Source organism: Periophthalmus magnuspinnatus, chromosome 11 (genome assembly GCF_009829125.3).
Source record: "Periophthalmus magnuspinnatus isolate fPerMag1 chromosome 11, fPerMag1.2.pri, whole genome shotgun sequence".
Lineage (NCBI taxonomy): Eukaryota > Metazoa > Chordata > Actinopteri > Gobiiformes > Gobiidae > Periophthalmus > Periophthalmus magnuspinnatus.
In genome coordinates this window covers 31,874,963-31,901,861 of record NC_047136.2, presented here as the reverse complement: position 1 = coordinate 31,901,861, position 26,899 = coordinate 31,874,963, and the positions used below count along the sequence as shown (strand labels likewise).

The window sequence follows — 26,899 nt, the reverse complement described above, 5'->3', positions numbered from 1 at the left end:
TTGCCCAAATCTTCCCTGGCACCAATCCTAACTGTGTAAAATGCAATCTAGGCCCAGCCAATCTCACTCACATGTTTTTGACCTGCCTTGCCTTATCCACATATTGAGACACTATATTTGACTCTCTTTCTGTTATTTGCAATGCTAGAGTTCGGCGGTCCCCACTGAATGGTCTTTTTGGGATTCTTCTAGCCATTCACTCCCTGTCACCCTGTTTTGTTGATCTTGTTGCCTTTCTTACATTGTTGGCCAGGCGGTCCATCCTGATGCGCTGGAAAGACCCTCACCCACCTACTCACTCTCAATGGATAAAAGATGCCCTCTCTTTTATGAAACTAGAGGAAATAAGGCACTCTCTCAAAGGCTCTGATTTTAAATTCACGGAAATCTGGCTACCTTTTCTAGATCATGTCACGTCTTTGACACTGGAGATAGCCCCATGAACTGCCTTTTGTTTCACATATACATGGATATCAAGTGATTGATCTAACTATACTAAATGTTTGAATAGCGCATATTCTGTCTGTTTTTGTTTTTTTAATTCTTGTTTTTGTTTTTTATTCTTGTTGTGTATTTTTGTTTGTTTTCTCATCTATCTGTCAGGGGTTTGTTATGAGGAGGCTGTGTGTATATATGTTTTAAGGTGTGTACACTGAAAAAGATACACAAAGACAAACCGGTTCAGAAAATCTCGAAGGACGTCATTTATAAGGGCCTGAAAGACTGCTGGGGCATTGGTTAGTCCAAAAGGCATGACCAGATACTCAAAGTGTCCCAATGGCGTCTTGAAGGCAGTCTTCCACTCGTCCCCCTCCCTTATGCGCACCAGGTGGTATGTGTTCCACAGGTCAAGTTTTGTAAAAATGGTGGCTCCGTGGAGTGGTGTAAAGGCGGAGTCAATGAGAGGAAGAGGGTATTTATTTTTTATGGTGATGTTGTTGAGGCCCCTGTAATCTATGCATGGATGTAGAGTCTTATTCTTTTTAGCCACGGACGGATAATGCCTGCTGCTAGTGAATCTCGGATGTGCTGCTCCATAGCTATTCATTACAGCTTGGAAAGGTTATAAAGCTGGCTGGAAGGCAAGGGACCACCGGGCAAGAGGTCTATGGTGCAATCACCTCGCGGGAATCCGAAATTCGCTTAACTTCATGTCGGCGGAGTTAACTAAAGTCACCAAACAGCTAACGGGACTTTTTGATGAAGTAAAACAACTTAAAGACTTGATAACGGCAAAGGACAAAGTCATAGAACAACTGGAGAAATGGATTGATAGTTTGGAACAGTTTGGAACATTATTTCTGGATTAGATGTTAAACCGCGTTCCTACGCCAAAGTTGTGCAGAGAGGCAGAACCGCTGGCGAGGACGCCACAACAGAGGAGCTGCAAACGCTGGAAAAACAGGTGCTGCAGTTTTTTGCAGATAAAGACATTAATCTAGATGCAAGCAATATTTCTGCTTGTCATACCCTTCCCAGAGAGGACAAGTCAAAACCGGCGGTCATACTACGTTTTGTTAACCGAAAGTTTAAAATTGAATTGCTGAAGCAAGGGAAGAAACTAAAGGGATCTAATGTCTTTTTGAATGAGCATCTAACCAAGAAAAACGCCGAGATCGCTTGGGAAGCATGCAAAATGAAGAAAAACCACAAGATCAAGGCGACGTGGACTAGGAACTGCAAGGTCCTAATCCAGCTGAATGGAAATACTCCAGAGCAAGCTAAAGTCATAACGGTAAGGGAGATAAAAGACCTAGATAAATATAGATAATGTTTTTTGACCAGGACATATATTATTTTTGGGCGGGGGAAAATGGACAAACCTGGATCCTTTTTTTCTGGACTTGTGGATCTGCTGAATTGACTTTTTGTGGACAAAATGAAACTTTTATTTATTTTTTTTTTGTCTTTTCTCAGATGGAATTAGAGGCTGTTCCTATTTCATGCATGTTTGTTTTTTGAGATATTGGGATGGACTTATGGAATGGACATATGATTGACTGGACTTATTTTTATTAGAACAGTGTATCTGTACGTGTGAGTGTGCTTGGGTGGATGGGACATACTGTGTTGTTTGAGATGGACTATAATCAAAACAAATGATGAAGACACTTGATGACACTAATAGTGAAGCACGTCAACTATATTCTTGTTATGAAAGTTTTTGTCTTAAGGATGATATTTTGGAATATAAAATGACCGAGTTCGGTAACGATATAGATCCTGATAATAACTTTTTCAATAGTACAAAAGATAACTGTGAATACTACACTGATGACCAATTTAAAAATGTTAACACTGAAAAAAGCTTTACCATAATACATTTTAATAGCAGGAGTCTACATAAAAATTATAATAACATTAAAGAATATTTGCAATTTAACAAATTTACTATTATTGCAGTGTCAGAGACATGGTTAGATATAGAGAAAGGTCATAACGTGGAAATGGAGGGATATAAGTTGTTTACATTACACAGGACCTGCAGAAAGGGAGGAGGAGTAGCTCTGTATGTAGATACTGACTGCAGAAGTAATATTATTGATAGTATGTCAACTACAATAGATGGAATTATGGAATGTCTAACAATTGAAATAACAGGAGAGGGAACAAAGAACATAATAGTGAGCTGTCTGTACAGAACACCTGGATCTTGTCTAGATACATTTAATCACAAAATAGATAGTTTATTTAGTAATATAAATAAGGTTCACATAGTATGTGGTGATTTTAATATCAATCTTTTAAACCCCCACTTAAACACCAAGACAACAGATTTCATTACAACAATGTACAGCAACAATCTATTCCCAGTTATCACTAAGCCAAGTAGGATTACAGTTGATACAGCTACATTAATAGATATTTTTTTTTTTTAAATATAATGGGTAGCCAAATAACAGCTGGATTACTTATCAACGACATCAGTGACCATCTTCCTGTTTTTGGTATTTTCCATCAACTTTTTAAAATAGATAAAATTAGAACCGTAGATTATAAATTTATTAGATGCAGAACACCTGAAGCCATGGCTGCCCTCAAAGCGGACCTGTCCTCACAGCTGTGGGAAGAGGTCTATGCCACTAGTGACCCTGATAGGGCATATAATGTCTTCATATCAGTGTTACTTAAACTCTATGATAAGCATTGTCCACAAAGAAAAATCTGACTTAATAATAAAAATAAACAAAAAAAAACTTAGATCACTAAGGGCATAGAAAATGCATGTAAAAAGAAAAATCATTTATATAAAGTATTTATAAAATATAGAACAAAAGAAACCGAACATAGATATAAAACATACAGAAATAAATTAACAAATATTATAAGATTAAATAAAAGGGATTACTATCATAAAAAATTGGAACAGCATAGATCTAATATCCAAGAGACTTGGAAAATACTAAACAGAATAATTAGAAAGGGGACTGAAAAAGCCCAATACCCAAACCATTTTGTCAAGGACGGTATAGTAATGGATAAAATCAAAGAACTGACAAATGCATTTAATAACTTTTTTGTAAATGTAGGGCCCACCCTTGCAAATGAAATTATAGAGCCCAGAGAAAAGGAAGGGTTAAATGAGGAGATTACTCAACGAAATACAAATTCTATGTTTGTAAGGAATGTACACGAAGATGAAATTATACAAATAGTAAGAACATTTAAAAATAAGAAATCTACTGACTGCTCTGATATAAATATGTTATTGATTAAAGACATCATACACTGTATAGTTAAACCTTTTACCTACATCTGTAATCAATCCTTTACAACCGGCATCTTCCCAAGTAAAATGAAAACAGCCAAGGTAATTCCAATATTTAAAAATGGTGACCGACACCTGTTCACTAATTATAGACCCATCTCATTACTCTCGCAATTTTCAAAAATATTAGAAAAACTGTTTGCAGTAAGGCTTGATAGCTTTATTGAGAAAAATAACTTATTAAGTAACCATCAGTATGGGTTTCGATCAAACAGGTCCACTTTGATGGCAGTCATGGCACTAGTGGAAGAGATAGTAACAGCAACGGACAATAAACAATACACAGTTGGAGTTTTCATAGACTTAAGCAAGGCCTTTGACACCATTGACCATAAAATACTCTTGAAAAAAATGGAAAGGTATGGTGTCAGAGGCACTGCACTCGCCTGGTTAAATAGTTATTTTAGTAACCGACATCAGTATGTGCATATGAACAATTTTGATTCAGATAAAAAGACGATTACACATGGAGTTCCACAAGGTTCCATTTTGGGACCAAAATTGTTCATTATGTATATAAATGATGTATGTGACATATTGAAAAACCTAAAGTGCATTTTGTTTGCAGATGATACCAGTCTGTACTGCTCAGGAAGAGACTTAGATCAACTTCTGGATACAGTGGAAAATGAGCTCAAAATAATTAAGAAATGGTTTGATATTAACAAACTATCACTTAACTTAAGTAAAACCAAATATATACTCTTTGGGAATAGACAAATTTCTAAACAAATTAAAATAAAAATTAATGATATAGAAATAGAAAGAGTGTATGAAACTAAATTTTTAGGTATCACCATCGATAGTAAAATAAGCTGGAAAGTACATATAAATAATGTAAAAACTAAAATATCAAAAACTATTGCTGTAATGTGTAAAATGAAAACTTTTTTAAACCAAAAATCACTGTTTATATTATATTGTTCTCTTTTTCTTCCATGCCTTAATTATTGTGTGGAAATATGGGGGAACAATTATAAATCCAACATGAATCCTCTATTTTTACTTCAAAAGAAAGCGATTAGGATTGTCAATCAGGCAGAATATTATGCATCCACCAACCCACTCTTTATTAAACTAAAAACATTAAAACTAAATGATCTGGTTCAATTTAATACAGCAGTTGTTATGTATAAGGCCCATAACCACATGCTTCCACACTGTATCCAGGAGCTGTTTAGACCTAGAGAGAGTCGCTATAACCTGAGGGGAACTGGCATCTTCCAAACAACTAGGGCAAGAACTACAAAAAAATCTATGTGCATCTCAGTTACAGGGGTTAACTTATGGAATTGTTTGGACAATGAATTAAAAAGCTGCACATCAATCAAAGTATTTAAGAAAATGTATAAATTAAAAATTCTAGAAAAATATAGAGCAATAGTATAACTGTTACTATGACAACTGAACTGAACATTAAAGAACATAGTATAAACTTTGTCTACTACATAATATGAATTATGTAATAGGAAAACAAAATAGTAATAATAATAATATATTGATGATTAAAAATAACATCTATGATCATGATAAAAAAGGACTACTAATGATTATTATATATATACAAATATAAATCCAGAGGTAACTGTAAGAATATAAAAACAAATGTATTTCTTCTTGTTGTATACTGTATATTGTTCTTTAGATGTGGAATTAGGCAGGCATAAATAAGCTTAGCTTCAGCCTATGCCTTTCAGTCACAATGAACAAATTCTATGTATGTGACTGTGACTATGTTTTGTTTATTTTTCTGTGTGTGTCTAACTAACTAACTAAAAACATCCTTAAGATTGTGGTATTCCTATGGTATAGAGGAAAGAGCCGGCATGTCTGGGGAAGGATTAAGGATGGAGTGGGCGCCCCCTGCAGGAGACAGGGCTGATTGTAAGCAATGGTTGTGACAAGAGGAACTCCACTCCAAGACCTTTCCCTGGGCCCAGTCCAAGATGGGGTTGTGAGCCGCGAGCCACAGGTAGCCCAAGACAAGCGGAGAGGAAGGGGTGGAGATGACATGGAAACATTGGGACTCGTGGTGATTGCCGGACAAAACTGACTGATAGGTTCCGTGATGTGCGTAACTCTGGCTAAAAGCCACCCATTAAGAGCAAGAGCTGTGAGGGGTTGTTGAAGTGGCTCCAGCCTAATTCCCGACTGCTCGGCCACCTGCTGGTCAAGAAAATCCTCCTCTGCTCCAGAGTCTATGAGGGTTCTGACGGGTAAGGTAGGCGAACGAAAGCACAGAGTAGCTTCAAGCTGAAATTTATTGTCTCTCTCTGGGATAAGCTGATTACCCACCACTGCTCCTAATGCTACCGGTGGGTGTCCCCTTTTGGCCGAACCGGGCAGGAAGCAAGAAAGTTAAATTCAATTCATTTTATTTTTGTAACGCCCAAAATCACAACAACAGTTGTCTCGAAGGGCGTTCATGTTTTGGTTGATGGGGGAAACCGGAGTACCCGGAGGAAACCCATCTAGACACGGGGAGAAACATGCAAAACTCCACACAGAAAGGCCTGGGTGACCCGGGGATCGAACCAAACCTTCTTGCTGTGTCCCCTCTTACCACAATACAAGCACTTCCCCGCCTGGCGGCGTCGCAGACTACTTGGTCCATGTTTGGCCAGATCGTTCTGTCGTAACGCTAGGCACAAGGGACCAAAATTACAGAACTCAGTGAAGTTTCTACAGTATTTTATTTACAAGGTGAGGGTTGACAAATGATGGTAGATCAGACAGTGTGTCAGGAGCGGGGAGTAGCCATGGTCCGGGAGAAAACGTGCTGAGTCTGAGACGAGGAGTACGGCACCGGTACAGCGAAGCAGGGTCGAAGGCGGGAGAGCTGAGCTGGTCCAAGGAGCAAGATGTGAACATGCAGACGATCTGGCACCGACTGCCAGGTCCTGGCTCCTCTTATCCACCGCAGGTGCAGCTGATGATGATTGCTTCCAGGTGTGCACGGGAGGAGCCAAGATCTCCTCCCAGCTCCAGACTCAGACACGTGAGGGAGGGGGGAAAGGACAACAAGCAAGGTAGGACAGACCGGGATCATGACAAAGAGTAACTACAATGAAAGGGTCGTCAAGGCTGAAACTGGAAACAACAGCTGTTTCCCGTTTCAGTGTAGTTAGCTGCTCTCTTCAGATAGATTTAAGGCAGTATCCACCGGCAATCTGACCAGAAGTGAAGAAGCGGCTTGGATGAGCAGTCAAACGTCTTCACTCTTACAACGATTTGTCCAGTTGACAGATTTAACCTTTGTCTTTTGGTAAAGTAAGAGTACTGTTACTTCAGTACACATATGACTCAAAAAGGAGTAAATGTATGCTGCTAGAAAATGACTCTGAAAGTAAATGTAACTGAGTAATACCCACAGGAGACAGGGCACTTTGGATTATATTAAAGACATGTAAGGACATCAGTGGACAGTGTCTGCTCCACAGCTCTGACACGCTTCACAGCACACGTGTTTTATTGCCGCAGATGTCTGTGTAGACAAGAAGCCAAGGAGAACAAACTGGCCTTTTTAGATTGTGCAGTAACAATAGGTGAGGACAGGCGACTCCAGGTAGAAGTTTACAGGAAGCCTACACATACGGACCAATATCTGCTGTTTGATTCACACCATCCACTGCAGCACAAACTCGAAGTTATCCGGACACTACAACATAGAGCTCAAGTGGGGCCCACAAACACAGAGGGAAAAGCAAAGGAGGAGCAACATGTGGAGAAAGCCCTCTCTGGGAATCTGAACCTAGAAGGAGAGGTGTTACCATTCCTTACACTGCGGGTGTGTCTGAAAAACTTCAGAGAATCTTCAGACAGTATGAGATTCCTGGCTTTTTCAAACCCACAAACACTTTAAGGCAAAAATTGGTTGACCCTAAGGACAAAACCCCGAGCCATAAACAAAGTAATGTAGTCTACTCCATTCAGTGTAGTAAAGAGTGCAGTGAGCGTTACATTGGAGAAACTAAACAGCTACTCCATAAGAGGATGTACCAACACCGGCGGGAGAGTTCCTCTGGACCCCAGTCCGCCGTGCATCTCCATCTCAAAGACACCAACCACTCCTTTGAAGACAGTGAAGTTCAGATCTTAGCCAGAGAAAAGAAGTGGTTTGAGAGAGGAGTTAAAGAAGCTATTTTTGTTAGGAAAGAGAATCCTTCCTTAAACAGAAATGGGGGCCTGAGACATAAACTCTCCCCCATCTACAACTCCATCCTCGGACCCAGAACAATGAGAAAAATAGCAGGGTCGATAAAGGCTGAATAGGTTAGTCTCAGCTGAAACTGGAGACAATAGCTGTTTACAGTTTCAGTGTAGTTAGTCCCTCCCCTCAGATAGATATAAGGCAGTGGCCACCAGCATTCTGACCAGAACTGAAGAAGCAGCTTGGATGAGCAGCAAAACGTCTTCACTCCTACAAGATTTGTCCAGTTGACAGATTTAACTTTGTTGTTTGTTACTGCCGCAGACTTTAATGCACTGGGCTAGCCCTACATGCATTAGTCATATTTAGTTGTGTATAGCCCAATTCACCAGAGCAATCGCCCCTCAGAGCTTCACAAAATTAATTTTACCAAGAGTAATTTAGAAAATCAAACATGAAATTGCTCAAATAACAAACATTCACAGGAAATAAGATAGTCATGTGATGTTTGTGAAGTCAGCTCTTTAACGTTTAGATCCAGATCTCATTTTTTAAAGAACCAAATCTTTTGCTTTCTAATTTGAATGAATTTTTACACTGACTAACCCTAAACCAACACAAGACTCATCACAGAAGCAGAGTAAGCAACAAGAGTGAGAGCTTTGTGCACAAACTAAAAGTAAAATAAAAAGTATCATAATAGTTTCTAAATTATTAATTTTCTAGTGCAATGTTTGATTTAGAATTTCATCATTTCACACACACTCCCACTTTCAGGTTGAAATATTTTAAATAAACCTGAGCCTTGGTCATTTCTCTTTGTGATTAGTTTGTAGTTAAATGAGTTCTCACATTGGCTTCTGTCATAAATAAATACAGTTGAAAACAGAAGTTTCCATACATTATATAAAAAGACAAATACACTTTTTGTTCTCACTGTCTGACATGAAATCATACTGTTTTAGGTCAACTAGGATTACTAGAATTCTTTCTATTTGCTAAATGCCAGAATAATGATAATTTTAGACAATGTTTCATTACTTTCTTCAAAGTCAGAAGATTACATACAGTAAGATTACTATGACTTTAAACAGTTTGAAAAAAAAAACCCCAGATGATGATGTCATGTCTTTGGAAGCTTCTGATAATATTTGAGTCAATATAGGTGTATTTGAAGGCACACCTGAAACACACTTTTTCTTTGTGTAACATCATGGGAGCGTCAAAAGAAATCAGCCAAGATATCAGGAAGAGAGTTGTGGACTTGCACAAGTCTGGTTCATCCTTGGTGCAATTTCCGGATGCTTGAAGGTGCCACATTGTCGTAACGTCTGACAGGAGGGACCAAAAAGACAGAATTTGGGGAAAGGTTTAACAGTGTTTATTTACAGAAGTGCAAAGTGCAAAATGACGGTAGATCAATCGGTGAGTCGAGAGCGGGGTGTTTGCCGTGATCTAGGGGTAGAGCGGGAGTAGCAGAGTCTGAGATGGGACGGACAGTACCGATAGAGAAGAGTAGGGTCGGAGACGGGAGAGCTGAGGGAGTCCAGAGAGCTGGCTCTGGTGAGGAGCAAAAGTATCCAATTCAGCAAATTCAAAAAGCGCAAAAACAGATGCAGATTAGCTCCAGGTGTGCATGGGATGAGCCAAAATCTCTTCCCCCTGCTCAGACACAGAAGGGAGGGGAGAAAGTACAAAAAGGGCAGGACCGACAGGGATCATGACACACGTTCACCTGTTCAAACAGTTATATGCACATAAAAACACCAATGGAGTGTCCAGCCGTCCATACCGCTCAGAAAGGAGATGAGTTCTGCGTCCCAGAGATAAAATGACCAAAATGTGTATATCAACTCAAGAACAAAAGCAAAAGATCTTGTGAAGATGCTGGCTGAAGCTGGTAAGAGTGTGTCATTATCCACAATGAAACGAGTACTGTAAAGGAGTACGAGTACATGGGCTGAAAGGCCACTGTGCCAAACTGGTTACAAAATGGCTTAAGGATAACAAAGTAAATGTTTTGGAGTGGCCATCACAAAACCCTGATATCAATCCTATTGAAAATATATGTGCAGACCTGAAAAGGCATGTGCGAGCACGGAGGTCTACAAACTTGGATCAGTTACATCAGTTCTATCAGGAGGAATGGGCCAAAATTCTTGCCAGTCATTGTGAGAAGCTTGTGGAAGGATATCCATAATGTTAGACCCAAGTCATACAGTTTAAAGTTTAAAAAATATCCCTCTCTCATTAATCTGGAATTTAGCAAATAAAAATAATTTTGGTTATCCTAATTGACCTAAAACAGGACAAGTTTAGTCTGATTTCATGTCAGACAGTGGAAAAAAAGAGTATATGTCCTTTTATATACAGTCCCTGACAAAAGTCTTGTCGCTTATCCATTTTGTAGAAACAAAAGCTTATAACCTGACTTTAAATTAATCGATTGGTTTTAGAAATGTCTCATAAGAAGGCTAAAACCCTGCCAAATTATGCTCAATATACTAAAATAAATGTGCTTCACTGAAGAAAGATTGATCATTTAATGAACACAGAAAGGTCAGATTTTGGCAAGACAAAAGTCTTGTCGCCTTGTCGTATGATGCACCCAATCCTAGATTACAGCCTCACCTGTGATCAGTTACTGATCAATCAATTAGTGGGTGTGTATAAAAAGAACCCCAGCACACCAGACCTTCACATCAACTGCAACTTGACCTCTGACAACATGCCTAAGATCCACCCTGAGACCAAAGCGTTAATTATCAAGAGGCTGAAGACCAGATCCACTGCTGAGGTGGCTGACACCTTCAATGTGTCTCAGCGTCAAGTACAAAGAATAAGAAAAAGATCTGAAAAGACTGGAGATGTTTTTGACAAGCCCAGGTCTGGCAGACCCCGCAAGACAACTGCTCGGGAGGACCGTTTGTTGATTCAAAGACCCAAGGCCAGCCCCTTTTCCACTGCAGCAGAGCTCCACTAGGGCTGGTCACCTCAAGTCCCTGTGTCAACCAGAACAGTTTGTAGGATTCTGTCTCAAAATGGCCTCCATGGTCGAATCAGTGCACAGAAACCAGCACTAAACAAAAGGCAATTAAAAAACCGTGTGGCATTTGCCAAGGCCCACAGCCTGCTAAAAGGATGGACACTGGAAAAGTGGCAGAAGGTGGATTTCTCAGATGAATCCTCGGTTGAATCACAGCCGCAAATATTGCAGGAGAGACCTACTCGAGCCCGCATGGATCCAAGATTCACCCAGAGAACAGTTAAGTTTGGTGGTGGAAAAATCATGGTCTGGGGTTACATCCAGTATGGGGGTGTGTGAGACCTAAAATATCAAGAAGTAATAGCTACCTCTTACATTCCCAACCATAAAAGGGGTCAAATTTTGCAGCAGGATGGTGCTCCATCGCATACTTCTATCTCTACATCAAAGTTCCTCAAGGAGAAGAAGATCAAGGTGCTACAGGACTGGCTGGCCCAGTCACCAGACATGAACATCATTGAGCATGTCTGGGGTAGAATGAAAGAGGAAGCATGGAAGGCAAAACCAAAGAATCTTGATGAACTTTGGGAGGCATGTAAGACTGCTTTCTTTGCTATTTCTGATGACTTCATCAACAAATTGTATGAATCATTGTCGAACTGCATGGATGCAGTCCTTCAAGCTCATGGAAGTCATACAAGATATTAAATATGGATCTCACAGCACCACTACTTAATTCACTGAACTGCAACATATTTTTGTATTTTAAGTAAATTATTTGTTCAATTTTCTGTAGGCGACAAAACTTTTGTCTTGCCAAAATCTGACCTTTCTGTGTTCATTAAATGATCAATCTTTCTTCAGTGAAGCAAATTTTTTTTTAGTATATTGAGCATAAATTGGGAGGGTTTTAGCTTTCATATGAGACATTTCTAAGACCAATCGATTAATTTAAAGTCAGGTTATAAGCTTTTGTTTCTACAAAATGGATAAGCGACAAGACATTTGTCAGGGACTGTAATGTATGTAAGCTTCTGGTTTCAATTTACTTTGAATGGAACATATCCAAAGATTTGGATCCCACAAAGGAGCTGAAAGTTCCATCACTAATCCCAGACACTTGATTCTCTGTCATGATCATCAAATAAAAATCATCAGAGGAAGGCTTAGTGCATGCAGATTGACTGTTCTGTGCTCTGGTCATAGGTTAGTGGTAGGCTGCCTCAATGACTCCTGATAGGTTGCTGACTGGGGTCTAGGCCACTGACTAATTGGTTGGTATTGAGGTTAGGACAAAATCTTGTGGCACAAAATTTAAAATAAAATTGCTACAAGATTCTGCACATGTGAAAAATGTGTCAGTTGTGCCATTTTCTGGAGTGGTGATAAGCTCATTTACTTGTGGTAACCTGCTAACTGGTGATAGCTTTAATGTGGGACTGGTTGTAGATTTAATGTGGGACTGATGGTAACCTTTATGAGGGACTAGAGATTGGGTGGTGGACTGGGACTGGTAGTAGCCTTTATGTGGGCCTACTAGTCCTTCATAAAAGCTGGAAGCTTTTTTGAAGGGCTAGTAGTAGCCTTTATGTGGCACTGGTGGTTGGCTGTGGGACTGTTAGTTGGTTGTTGGACCGGTAGCCTTAAAGAGGGACTGGTGGTAACTTTTATGTAGGATCAGTGGTAGCCTTTATGTGGGACCGGTGGTTAGCTGTGGGACTGGTGATAGCCTCAAAGAGGGACTGGTGGAAGCCATTATGTGGGACCGGTGGTAGGCTGTGGGACTGATGGTTGGCTGTGAGACTGGTGATAGCCTTAAAGAGGGACTGGTGGTAGCCTGGTGGTCATATGTATGACGTCATTTACTTCATTGCTTGGAGTGACATCATATGTACGGCTGCTTAACTGCCACACACAACATCGCTCACCCTGTCATCCTGCCCCTCTCCTATTCACTAGAATAAACTGGAATGAGCTGCAGCTTAGTCAGTGATGAAAGCTGTTCCAAATTTTGGGAGCTGGATGTAATAAGAGTGTTTCTCAAAGTATCTTTGGGGAGTGCATTTCTTTATTTTGCTCAGCATGCAAAGCTAGTCCTAACAATAGCCGCTATCTATTTAAAATTTGGCAAAGCCGGATAGACCTGGGTCTGCCGGGAACGTCTGGTGGAGCTCTCTGTCAGGGGGGTCTTCAACTCACACTTCCGGGAGATCTTCTCCCTGATCATGGGGGAGGCTGGGGATATGGACTCTGAGTGAGCCACCTCTATTGTCAATGCAGCTGCTCGTAGCTGTGGTCGTAAGGTCTGCGGTGTTTGTCGCAACGGCAACCCCTGAACCTGGTGGTGGACATCCTACTGTCATGTCTTCCGAGGAGGAAGCAAAACTGGAGACCCAGGGGCGGACTCGTCTATCACCCTGGCTGAAGTCACAGAGGTGGTTAGCAAGCTCCTCAGTGGCAAGGCTCCAGTACCTTAAGTCTCTGGGTGTTGTGGGGCTGTCTTGGCTGACTAGAGCATCATGTGGCGCTCGGGGACAGTACCGCTGGACTGGCAGATCGGGGTGGTGGTCCCTCTGTATAAGAAGGGGGACCGGAGAGTGTGTTCCAATTATAAGGGAATCGCACTCCTCAGCCTTCCTGGTAAGGTGTATTTCAGGGTACTGGAGAGGACAATCTGACCGATAGTCGAACCTCAGATCCAGGAGGAGCAGTGAGGATTTCATCCTGGTTGTGGAACACTGGACCAGCTCTATACTTTGATCGGGTCCTCCGGGATTTATGGGAAGTTGCCCAACCAGTCCACATGTATTTTGTGGATCCGGAGAAGGCACCGTGTCCCTCATGGTGTCCTTTGGGAGGTGCTCCGGGAAAAAGGGGCCCTTTACTAAGGGCTGTCCGGTCCCTGTATGACTGGAGCAGGAGTTGTGTTTGCATTGCCAGCAGTAAGTCAGACCTGTTCCCAGTGCATGTTGGAATACGTCAGGGCTGCCCTTTGTCCCCTTTGTCTGTTCATTATATCTATGGACAGAATTTCTAGGTGCAGCCAGGGGCCGGAGGGGGTCCGGTTTGGGAACCAGAGAATCTCATCTCTGCTGTTTGCAGATGATGTTGTCCCGATGGCTTCTTTGAGCCAGGACCCGCAGCAGGCACTGGGGTGGTTTGCAGTCGAGTGTGAAGCAGCTGGGATGAGACTTAGCTCCTCCAAATCTGAGGCCATGGTTCTCGACCAGAAAAAGGTGGCTTGCCCTCTCTGGGTGGGTGGTGAGTCCTTGCCTGAGTTCAAGTATCTCGGGGTGTTGTTCACGAGTGAGGGATTTACCAGTGAATCTACGTTTCTAGCCTCACCTATGGTCATAAGCTCTGGGTAATGACCGAAACGACGAGATTGCAGATACAAGGGGCCAAAATGGGTTTCCTCCGCAGAGTGGCTTGGCCACACGGGAGGAGCTCGGAGTAGAGCCGCTGTTCCTACACGTCGAGAGGAGCTAGCTGAGGTGGCTCAGGCATCTGCTCAGGGTGCCTCCTGGACGCCTCTCTAGGGAGGTGTTCCGGGCATGTCCCACCGGGAGGAGGCCCTGGGGAAGACCCAGGACACACTGGAGGGATTATGTCTCTCGGCTGGCCTGGGAACGCTTTTAGATCCCACCAGAAGAGCTGGAGGATGTGTCTGGGGTGAGAGAAGTCTGGGAGTTTCTGCTTAGACTTCTGCCCCATGACCCAGCCCTGGATAAGTGGAAAAAAATGGATGGATGGATAGAAAAAAGGGTTGAGGCGAGGATGGAACCCTGGGGTGGCCCATAGTTCAAGGAACAGGTTTTGGAGAACTGTTGGCCAAGCTAGACAGAGAAACTCCGATCTGATAAAAAAGAACAAAACCATTTTAGAGCTGTGCCCCTAAAGCCTACATAGGAGTCAAGGTGGGATGGAAGAGTGCAGCACAGCAGCGCTTAGGGGTCTGGACTAGCCATGTGTCAGCTCTGATGAAAGTTACAGAGGTTAAGTATGTAACTGTGGTTCTATGAATCCCAGATGACCACAAGAGGAAGCGCTTCAAGTACTGAATGACAGGTAGGGAATTAATAACAACAAATATAAATAAAATAAAGCTAGCGTAACACTCCGTCAAGAGGATGGGAGACCATGACATTCACCAGGTACAATCTGGCAAACGTGGAGAGTGAGGTCCAAGCTGCACCACAAAATGACATTTAGGGGAACCCCATGCATAGCACCCCAGGAGGTAGGCCCCTCGTTCCTCGTTGAATGGCATCTCACACCCTCAGGCATCAACTGCCCCTGTGAGGCATAAGCATATTTAACCCACCAAGAGCATCCCACAGTTAACACAGTTGTGATTCATGTTGGAACTAATGATCTCCGTTTGCAGCAGTCAGAAACACTTCTTAACTCTCATCTCCACCATCCATAGTCTAAATAAAAAATGCATAATCTCCGGCCCACTCACCCCACCTCGCTTTGGAGACATCAAATTCAGCCGCTTAAGACAACTTCACATCTGGCTCAAATCCTTCTGCACCACCAACCATATCCCCTACATAGACAATTTCCTTCTGTTCTTCAAGAGACCCGGACTGTTCAAAAAGGACCTTCTTCATCCAAATCTCCATGGTTCATTTCTTCTTTCCCAGAACATACAGCTCACAATAGAATCTACATGACGGTTTTCTCCAGAAACCCCATCACCATCGTCCACGCCATCAATAGAATCATCACACCATATCCCGGTAATTTTCAACAGAGAGCGGCCTATTCACAAAAACTCTCACAATCGTACAGTTAACATCAATAATTTATCACAGCTCACCAAAATTAATTTATCAAAGATTCCTCCTACTCATCCTCCTTCAACAATAAACATGGCACTTTTAAATGTCCGCTCTCTGCTGAACAAAGCTTTTATTGTCAATGACTTAATTTTAGACCACAAACTTGACTGTCTCTTTTTAACGGAAACTTGGTTGGGTGGAGATGGACCGGTTGTTCTCAATGAGGCCTCCCCCTCTGATTTTAACTATGCTTTTTCAATTAGGGGTAGTAAAAGGGGAGGTGGCACTGCTTCTATATGTTCAAGTACTCTGGCCACCAAACCTATTTTATTTAATCATTTTACAAGTTTCAAATACCACACAGTTGTTTTTAATAACCCACAAATTTTAGCAGTAACAATTTACAGACCACCAAAGAAGTGCAGTATTTTTATCAATGAATTTTTGGAATTTTTATCAATTCTACATAATTCTTACAATATGATTATTTTAACTGGTGATTTTAATTTACATGTAGATATTTTAGACCCTGTTGCAAGGGAATTTTTAAATGTTCTTAATTACATGGATTTTACCTACACACGCATGGAGAGGCCTCTTTCCAGTTTTATGGCCCCCGTCTATGGAACAGCCTGCCGGAGGACCTCAGGGCCGCAGAGAACATTCAGGTTTTTAAAAGCAGGCTCAAGACCCATCTTTTTAGCATAGCTTTTGATTAGTATTTATCATTTTAGTTTACTTCTCTATTTATTTAGTCTTATTTAGGCTGGCTAGTGTGTTTATGTTTTACTTATGTTTTATTTACTTGTATAGTTTTGACTTATTTTATTATTTTTAATAATTTTAGATTTGCCAGTGTTTCCTCTGAGGAGCCCTCTGCACCGGGAGCTGTGGTTGGCTGTGGCTGCTGGGCCCTGGCTCGTGGGCCCTGGAGGTTTGGTCTTGACCTCATCTCTTCTCTGGGCCCTGGGCTGGTGTCCTGTGGCTGTGGGTGACCCTGCTCCTGGTGCAGATGGTTCCTCTGGTGGCGCTCTCTCATCTGGTTCATCTTTATCCAGCCTATTGCATTAAACATATTTTAAATGAAACGAAGGTATTTTAACATGTGTTGGGGTGGGGGGTGGGAGTGTGCGTTGGGGTGGGGGGTTGTTTGGTTATGTTTATTGATGTGTTGGGGTTGGGTTGTTTGGCTGTGGGGTGGTTGGGTGGTTGGGTGGGTTTGGTGGGTGGGACTGATTTTAATGCTTTGTAAAGCACTTTGTGTTACATTTTTTTTGTATGAAAAGCGCTCTATAAATAAAGTTTGGTTTGATTTGATTTGAAGAGAGAGCTGCGTAGAGAGAACCAGAGGCCGGCATAACACACAAAGAGATTTTCAGACTGTCACACACCTGCAGTAACCTGTATATAAGCCTCCAAAGCACGTACAGGGCACAAAGGTTCTATAGTACTGTAGATTCCATGCCAAACCTTGCCAACTGAAGCGGTTAGGCATTGCCTGCAGAAGTTAGGCCAGAGAGTTACACCTGAACTATCAGCATACTCTAATTTCCACTAATTTCCACATCTAAGTGCAATGAGTTTGCAGTGTTCTTTAATGACAAGGTTCAGGGCATTAAAAATGCCATAAATTCCACAACGCAAATAACAACCCTGCACCCACTTAGACACTTAGAGCTGACTCACTTTGCACCTGTAACTGATAAAACTGTCCAAGAGATTGTCACCAGTCTGACTTCATCTACATGCTGCCTCGATGTGTTACCCACTAAATTTTTTAAGTCTGTGCTCAACAGTTTGCTGTCACCACTCACTCACACAGTTAATATGTCACATCAATCTGGAACATTCCCAAGCGCTTTGAAAACTGCGGTTATCAAGCCTCTCCTAAAGAAGAGCAGTCTTGATGCCACAATATTGAACAATTATCGACCGATCTCAAATCTGCCGTTTTTAGGCAAAGTCCTTGAAAAAGTTGTTTACCAACAGCTTATTAACTTCCTCGAAATGAACAACTCCTTTGATGTCTTCCAATCAGGTTTTAGACCCCACCACAGCACTGAGACTGCTCTTATCAAGGTGACAAATGACATCCGCCTGAACACTGATGCAGGCAAAGTCTCAGTCTTGATCCTGTTAGATCTGAGTGGTGCATTTGACACTGTGGATCATGGGATCCTCTTACAGAGACTAGGGGACTGGGTGGCATCTCCGGTACGGCACTAAACTGGTTCAAGTCCTATTTAGAAAACAGGGAGTACTTTGTTGAAATTGGAAAATGTATATCAGATAAAATGTCCCTGACCTGTGGGGTGCCCCAGGGTTCAATCCTGGGACCCCTGCTGTTCAATCTCTACATGCTGCCGTTAGGCCAGTTATTACGCAGCAATAATGTGTCTTACCACAACTATGCAGATGACACTCAGATCTATGTCTCACTGGCAGCAGGTGAATATGGACCAGTGGACTCACTCTGCCACTGCATCCAACAGATCAGCATGTGGATGCAAAACAACTTTCTTCTGCTAAACTCAGACAAGACTGAAGTCATCATCTTTGGCCCACAGAAACATAGAGAAAGTGTCAGCAGTCACCTCCAGTCTCTATCTCTAAAACCTTCAAATCAGGCTAGAAATTTAGAGGTAATAATGGACTCAGACTTGAACTTTAACAGCCACATCAAATCAATAACATCTGCAGCTTTTTACCACCTAAAAAACATTGCAAAAATCAAAGGTATACTGTCAAAGCCAGACTTAGAGAGACTTATCCATGCGTTTGTCTCCAGTAGGTTAGACTACTGTAACGTCCTGCTCTCTGGCCTCTCCAAACGAGCCTTAACACAGCTGCAGTACATCCAGAACGCTGCTGCTCGGGTCCTGACTAGAACCAGGAAGTATGAGCACATAAGTCCTGTGCTCAGGTCTCTGCACTGGCTTCCTGTAGCTCAAAGAATAGACTTTAAAGCAGCTCTGCTTGTGTATAAGTCTCTCCATGGCCTAGGTCCAAAGTATATCTCTGACATGTTAGTGTCATATGAACCATCTCGCAATTTGAGGACTTCAGGGATCGGCCTCCTGCTGGTGCCCAGAGTCAGGACTAAACATGGGTAATCAGCGTTTAAGTTTTATGCAGCTAAAACTTGGAACAGTCTTCCTGAAGATGTGAGACAGGCCTCTACTTTGACAATGTTTAAATCCAGGCTCAAAACGGTTCTGTTTAGCTGTGCATACGACTGAAAGGTTTTTATTCTGCACTCTTCTCTTTTAATGTTAATTTTATGATGATTATTTGTGATTATTTATGTTTTGATTTGTGTGATTTTAATGTCTTTCTTATTCTGTAAAGCACTTTGAATTACCTTGTGTACGAATTGTGCTATACAAATAAACTTGCCTTGCCTTGCCTTGCCTTGCCTTACAGCCGCACTCATTGACAGACAGGGCCTGCAATTCACCCACACGCATACCAGAAGCCATGGCGAGGAGAAATGCAGTCTTAAATTGCAGCCACTTAATGTCTGCTTGGGGAATAGACTGAAATGGATGAGCCTGCAGAGTCTGCAGAATCAACGACAGATCCCATGATGGAGCCACTGGCCGTGTAGGTGGGTGAAGCTGTCAAGCATGAGCTCAACTCTGATATGTCCGAACACAGATCCAAACCGTTCTCACTATGTGGGTCAGTATCACGGAAGCGTGTATCTGACGCTGCCACAGAAAGGACATCGTCCTGGCAAACAGAAACCACATCCCGCTGAGTATAAGCAAGGCAAGGCAAGGCTCGGCAAGTTTACTTGTAAAGCACAATCCATACTCAATGTAATTCAAAGTGCTTTACAGAATAAGAAGGACATCAAAATCACACAAATCAAAACATAAATAATCATCATAAAATTTACATTAAAACATAAGAGTGCAGAATAAAAACCTTTCAGTCGTATGCGCTTTCTCACCACCTTCCAAATATCAGAGCACACTGAGGTCCCAGCTCTCCCAAATGCAGCCAGGCAGTTATCACACAGAGATATAGGCATAATGCTGCAATTCATGCAAGCATTCTCAGTCAAATCTTCCCTATGGTGGTCCACACCCAAATATAACCCAAAGCTAAAATCAAGCTGAACCAAAAGTGAGAGCAAATTCAATTCAGCTCTACAGAACCTGGTATCACTTCCAGTTAAATAATGCATAAACTACTTACCATCAACTACTCTATCTAACTACTCTACTACTCTAAGCCATAAGCTTCTACCAAAGGGGGGGAATGAAAAAAACGCTATCCACAAGTAGCCACAACACACTCGAACTAAGTGCGAGAAGAAAAAAAGGGACTACTTTCTGGAGTCCCGTAAGCTATATAGCCTCACGTGGATCACCAGCAGGTCAAGTGTCAATTTGTTGTTATTAATTCTCGACCTGCGCATAGACAGGAGTGATCATTCAGTGCTTAAAGCACCGCCTCTGGTGGACAGAAGGGATGAACTAGAACCTCCCTGTGAAGCAGCAGAAACTCTGTGTGTACCCGCTGCTCCAGTTTGCTGCAGTGGCATTTAAGGACAGGTCAAATGTACAGGACATATTATTCTATGGGACAATAAAGTGTACCTTGACCATAATGCCAGCATCGACCGAAGACATGGCCTGCCTAGCTCTATGATCAGACCATGTCTTGAACCCAAACTGTTTCAAGTAACAAAAAATATTTTATATTTATAGGCAAATGAAACTCATGATTCCTTCATTGTGTTTGTGTCCCTGCTGTCCACAGATGGCAGTACTGTCCACAGCAGCACAAGGCAGCTCTCTGAAGCCAGACCACACCAAATGTCTGCTGGAACTGTCCCGGTCCTCTACTCAGAGCTCCTCATCAAACTCCACAGGTGAGCTCAACCTCATCATGTGTTCCTCACTTAATTAATTAATTAATGTACAGATGTGGACAAAATTGTTGATACCCATCGGTTAATGGAAAAAATAAACTCACAATGGTCATAGAAATAACTTGAATCTGACAAAAGTAATAATAAATACAAATTCTATGAAATGTAACCGATGAAAGTCAGTCTTTTCAACCATGCTTCAACAGAATTATTTAAAAAAATAAATTCATGAAACAGGCCTGGACAAAAATTACGGTACCCTTAACTTAATATTTAGTTGCACAACCTTTTGAGGCAATCACTGCAATTACATGATTCCTGTAACTGTCAATGAGACTTCTGCACCTCTCAGCAGGTATTTTGCCCCACTCCTCATGAGCAAACTACTCCAGTTGTCTCAGGTTTGAAGGGTGCCTTTTCCAGACAGCATGTTTTGGCTCCTTCCAAAGATGCTCAATAGGATTTAGCTCAGGGCTCATAGAAAGCCACTTTAGAATAGTCCAGTGTTTTCCTCTTAGCCCTTCATGGGTGTTCTGATCTGTGTGTTTTGGATCATTGTCCTGTTGCAAGACCCATGACCTGTGACTGAGACCAAGCTCTCTGACACTGGCCAGCACATTTCTCTCTAGAATCCTTTGATAGTCTTGAGATTTCATTGTACTCTGCACAGATTCAAGACACCCTGTGCCAGATGCAGCAAAGCAGCCCCAGAACATAACAGAGCCTCCTCCATGTTTCACAGTAGGGACAGTGTTCTTTTCTTGATATGCTTCATTTTTTTGTCTGTGAACATAGAGCTGATGTGCCTTGTCTCATCTGTCCATAGGACATTTTCACAGAAGCTTTGAGGCTTGTCAACATGTAGTTTGGCAAATTCCAATCTGGCTTTTTTATGATTTGTTTTAAACAATGGTGTTCTCCTTGGTCATCTCCCATTAAGTCGACTTTGGCTCAAACAACTACGGATGGTGCGATCTGACACTGATGTTCCTTGAGCTTGAAGTTCACCTTTAATCTCTTTAGAAGTTTTTCTGGGCTCTTTTGTTACCATTTGTATTACCCGTCTCTTTGATTTGTCATCAATTTTCCTCCTGTGGCCACGTCCAGGGAGGTTGGCTACAGTCCCATGGATCTTAAATTTCTGAATAATATGTGCAACTGTAGTCACAGGAACATCAAGCTGCTTGGAGATGGTCTTATAGCCTTTACCTTTAACATGCTTGTCTATAATTTTCTCTCTAATCTCCTGAGACAGCACTTTCCTTTACTTCCTCTGGTCCATGTTGAGTGTGGTACACACCATATCAAACAGCACAGTGATGACCTGTAGTCCTATATATAGGCCCACTGAATGATTACAAGATTGTAGACACCTGTGATGCTGATTAGTGGACACATCTTGGATTAACACGTCCCTTTGGTCACATTATTTTCAGTCTTTTCTATGGGTACCATCATTTTTGTCCAGGCCTGCTTCATGAGAATTATTTTTTTTTAAGTAATTCTGTTGAAGCATGGTTAAAAAGCAATGTCTGACTCTCATTGGTTAAATTTCATTGAATTTTTTTTTGGTTCTAGAAATCTCCAAAATATCAGTACTTGAAATTTCTCAGAAATGATTTGAATCACTTTTTTAATTACATGGTTTATGTTTTCGTTTATCTGTATGGGTTTATCAACTAGAGCAGGGGTGAGACCAAAATACGCCAACATATGATTCCTAAGTTACGATTCTTTAAAGGAAAGTTTTTTTGTTTTTTTTTTTAAAGTATTACAATTGCAACTGAGTCTGGGTTGATAGACCCTTAACCTGCAGAGGGAGGACACATAGAAGTTTTTCTCATTCTCAGTATTGTGAAAGCTCAGAAACTTCAGAATTCACTTACTGAGCTGCAGAGGCTGCTAGCACTGATTAATACAACCATCCAGTTTAAACCAAATGGATTTCAGCATTGAATCTGGCAACCCAAATTCTAATAGAAGCAAATTCTATAGGATAAAGGTCTTGAGAACCAAAAACACCAAATTATAATCGGTGTTTGGTAATTGGGCAAAAATCACCATTACAATTATTAACAGTTGTAGGTATATGCGAACATGTTTACCGTGTATCTGGGGACACAGGTCATCTTTATGGAAGTCAAAATCTTGCATACAGTTCCTTTAAAATCTTAAAATCTTACATAGAATTCCTTTAAAGTAGTAATAGTTTCAATGAATTTAATACAAAACTTGGTGCTTGATGCTTCTTTGATGCTTACCATAGTATAACAGACAACACAATGCATCCTAATGAAACAGAGCTGAGGAAAACATCAAAATCAAATGGCACTTTGAACAGATGTAATTAAAGGTGACGATTATTCTTGAGGGTTTACTCATCTCCTCTGTGAAAAAAAAAACAAAACCTGGAATATTTTATAGTATATATATTAAGCATTTATTTACTATATATATAATATATATATATATATATATATATATATATATATATATATATATATATATATATATATATATATATAAAGTAATAAATGCAATTCTAGTTACAGTTACAGTATTAGTCAGAAAAATTGCACTTAAAAAAAATAAATAAATAAGAATTAAAATAAAAACATCTGATGTACTTCCATGGGGCAGGCTATTGACCCTGTGTCTTCCTTGTATCCAGCCATGTTCTGTCCTCACACCTGGGATGGCCTCCTGTGTTGGCCCCGGACCCCCACAGGGACTACTGTCAGTCTGGACTGTCCAGGACGCCCCCCACAGGACCAGCTTGGTAAGACTTAGACCAGCACACAGGTAGTCAGCAGAGGTGGATATGGTAGCATACTGTTACTCAAGTAGACATATAAAGTAGTGGTCCAAGAAATTAGACAGAGCCAAGAAACAGAAACTGTAAATAGGTGTGTTAGGTTGTTTTCAATGTTGGGTCGACATAAAAGAGCATTAGCTCCGATGGCAGTGCTCAGGTCGGTATGAACCCACCAGTCACAGAGACTGAGAGTGCTTGAAACAGGAGGTCTCAGAGTGGCTCCACCTACACTTTCGAGCGGGGCAAGTGCGGTGTGAACGCAGCTGACCTCAGGCCAGCCTACACAATCCTGACAGTAAAAGTGCTTAATCACATATATTTGTATGAATGGATGCTGCAGAGCTGCTGTGTGACATTCTGTTGAGGCAATTTTGATCAACTTAATATCAGTCTTCAGAAGGAGACTAGTCTCCTCCCACCTCTGTCTGCGCAGGTATGCTGGGGTCTGTCTGTGTATTGTTACAAAAGCTTTTTCTCCTTCGCCACCATGCCTCATCCATGTACATTTTTAGCCACAGGTGAAAGAAAAGACCACTGCATATAGGGGAAACCGAGTGTGTGCACACATATTCACGGGGCTCATTGTCATAGAAATAAGTCTACAGTTCAGCTGATGGACTCTCACGTTGCTCATGGCGCGTGTTTGGGGTGAATGATGCGCAGTGCCTGTGTGCGCAGAGTTTTGGGTGAATGGAACTAAATCTAGTGTGCACTGCGATTGGTCCACAGAGTCATTAACATGTGTGAAAACGACCATAGTCTCAGTGTAGCTAGCTCTTCTAGATATAAGGTACCTTATAAGGTAAGAGTCCAGCAATCTGACCAGAATTGAAGAACAGAATGAAGAACAGAATTTCCGTTTGCTATGGTGCTTAAGTAGGAGTAAAAAAGTATTTGGGAAAAGTATTACTCAAGTGAGACTAACTTTAAGAGTACATCTGATTTTTTTTTAATTTAAAATTAATGTAATTGGAAGGACAAATCATGAAATAATGCTCAAAATCTAGCTGGTATTTAAGTATAGATCACAAAAATGAGACAAACTAAATCATATCTGGAGCAGTGCAAGAAACACAAATTCAAATCATTTCATATTGTTACATAGACCTTTTGTCACTGGTAGACCCACTCAGGGTGGGAAGAGGAACCGCAACTTTTACTCAGATAAGAGTGCTGTTACTTCAGTAAAAATATTACTCAAGTAGGAGTAAAAGTATGCCACTAGAAAAGCACAATTTCTTTAAAAAGTGAATGTAACTAAGTACTACCCACCTAAGCACACGGGCACATACCTGAGGAGAGACGTGTACATGGCAGAGGGGAAAGGGCCATCCTGAGTGGAAAGGGCTGTCCTGAGGAGAGATGTGCACACGGCAGATGGGAAAGGGCCACCCCGGGGACAGATGTGCACACGGCAGAGGGGAATGGGCCGTGCTGAGGAAAGGCGGGCAGAGGGGAAAGGGCTGTCCTGAGGAAAGGTGGGCACACGGCAGAAGGGAAAGGGCCGTCCTGAGGAGAGATGTGGTGCAGTGAGAGGACTTGGATTTGAGCTGTTCTTTTATTCATTGGACAGTCTTAAGCAGACAATATTTGAGAGAGCAGTGTTCAAACAAGAGGCAAAAATCACATTATACCCTCAGCATCCACTTTCATTTCTTCTGTCCGGTCAGTGGGATGACGAAACCCCAAATGTCTGTACCATATGTTTGTATCTGACAAAGACAATAATGTTCTACTCTGTGTAGAGGACAATGGTGCACAGCAGTAGTGGACTGTAACAAAAGAAAAGTATACGTTTTGGGTATTTGTGCTTTATTTAAACAAATTTTAAAATGGATACTTTTTATTTCTACTCCACTACATTTTTGAGCAGGATTGAAAAGTAAAAGTATATATATATATATATATATATATATATTATATATATATATATATATATATATATATATATATATATATATATATATATATATTATTCTTCAAAACCAGGTTACTGGAATGTACTTGAGTGTCTTTGCAGTTTCAGTAGTTCACCCCTCTGGTTCAGGAATAATTTAAAACTGAACAGAGGCACTCATGTGATTTAGAAAATATTAAAATGCCATTATTCAATCATGGCTGATTTCAGTACATTTTTAAATTGATACTTTTAATACTTTTACTTAAGTAGAATTTTTCATGTGATACTTTTATATTTTGAACTGTATTTGACACTGTACAAACAGGGCTGGTCAGTGGGCTGTTTGTTTCTTCACTGGTCAGACAGGTGCACTGGTCAGACAGGTGCACCGCTCAGACAGGTGCACTTACAGTATAATATAGTCTCATGTGTCACAAATGTCCGCTTAAACAGCCCTGTGTCTCACAATCACCTCTCACAGATGCAAATCAAAACTACATCTTTCCTGAATCATTTCTTTTTTAATGTATATATTTGCATACATTTTTGTTGGTTATATATTTTTTGGCTGTATAAAATGGTTTGTTCAGCACAGGGGTGGGAGAAAATAGAAAGAAAAAAAACTAACTAGAAAAGACAATATAGCTCAAAGAAAATAGAGAGGGATGGGAACGACATGACACTATCCCTGATTGTGTTCAAAGATCTTATCATAATATTATTATATTATTTCCTGTGCAGTCTGTCATACTTATATAGTGGCCAGCTGGGTAAAATAAGCTACGTGGGGTAATAGACAGGTTTCATAACTTGCTAACCTGCACACCTTTAAATTGCAGTCACAGACTTCAAAGCACTGCACGGTTTGTAGGGGTCCCCTGCTGTGCACACCATTCTGTCTATCTGCTCAAACGCACACACACACACACACACACACCCACACACCCTCACACACACACCTCTGCTGCACATAGCTCTGTCTAGCCACTCAAAGTACAACCACACACAAACACAAACACAAACACACACACACACACACCGCCATATCAATCCGCTCAAATCAAACACTATATATAAAAATGGACAGTTAGCCCACTAGCTGCAGCATTCCAAAAAAGAAGCGAGCATGGGCTTGATTCTGGCAGTAACTGGCTCCAAATCACTTTCAATTGATAAAAAAAAAAAAAAAAACCTTTGTCCCTCTGTCTGTAACTGCTGCTGTCAGGCTTGTCATTTTGACCTTAAAATGTTCGTATTAACGAAAATGTCCATATTAGCAAACATTTTACATGATCCTGGGTACTTGGTTATTTTGTCTGTAAATCAAGATATGAACATTAATAACAGACCAATCAGGTGTCCTTTTTCTCCATGGTTGAGGTTTCACTGACAGCGTTGCTAAGTGCCTGTTCTCTGCCAAACCAGCCGTGCCTGTGAAAAGTAGCGCTAGCTTCAACCCCTCATCCTGGATTGGCTCTTTAGTTGCTATGATACATGTGCTCAGATTTGCAAATATGGAACTGGACTTCAGATTAGCCACTATAACTGCTAGCCTCGATCAGCTTCATTTGACTGGAGCTGAATGGTATGAGTCACGTCACACACAGAAG

The 26,899-nt window shown here is 41.2% G+C and overlaps 1 protein-coding gene across 1 annotated transcript in view; it reads left to right on the top strand.

The window, feature by feature from the left end:
• calcr (calcitonin receptor) overlaps positions 1–26,899 on the top strand; it is a 203,819-nt gene that overhangs the window by 94,319 nt on the left and 82,601 nt on the right. The window contains exons 3-4 of the mRNA XM_055225250.1: positions 20,463–20,574; positions 23,246–23,353. Of these exons, the coding sequence (XP_055081225.1) occupies positions 20,463–20,574; positions 23,246–23,353 (220 nt within the window). The remainder of the gene's footprint in view (positions 1–20,462; positions 20,575–23,245; positions 23,354–26,899) is intronic.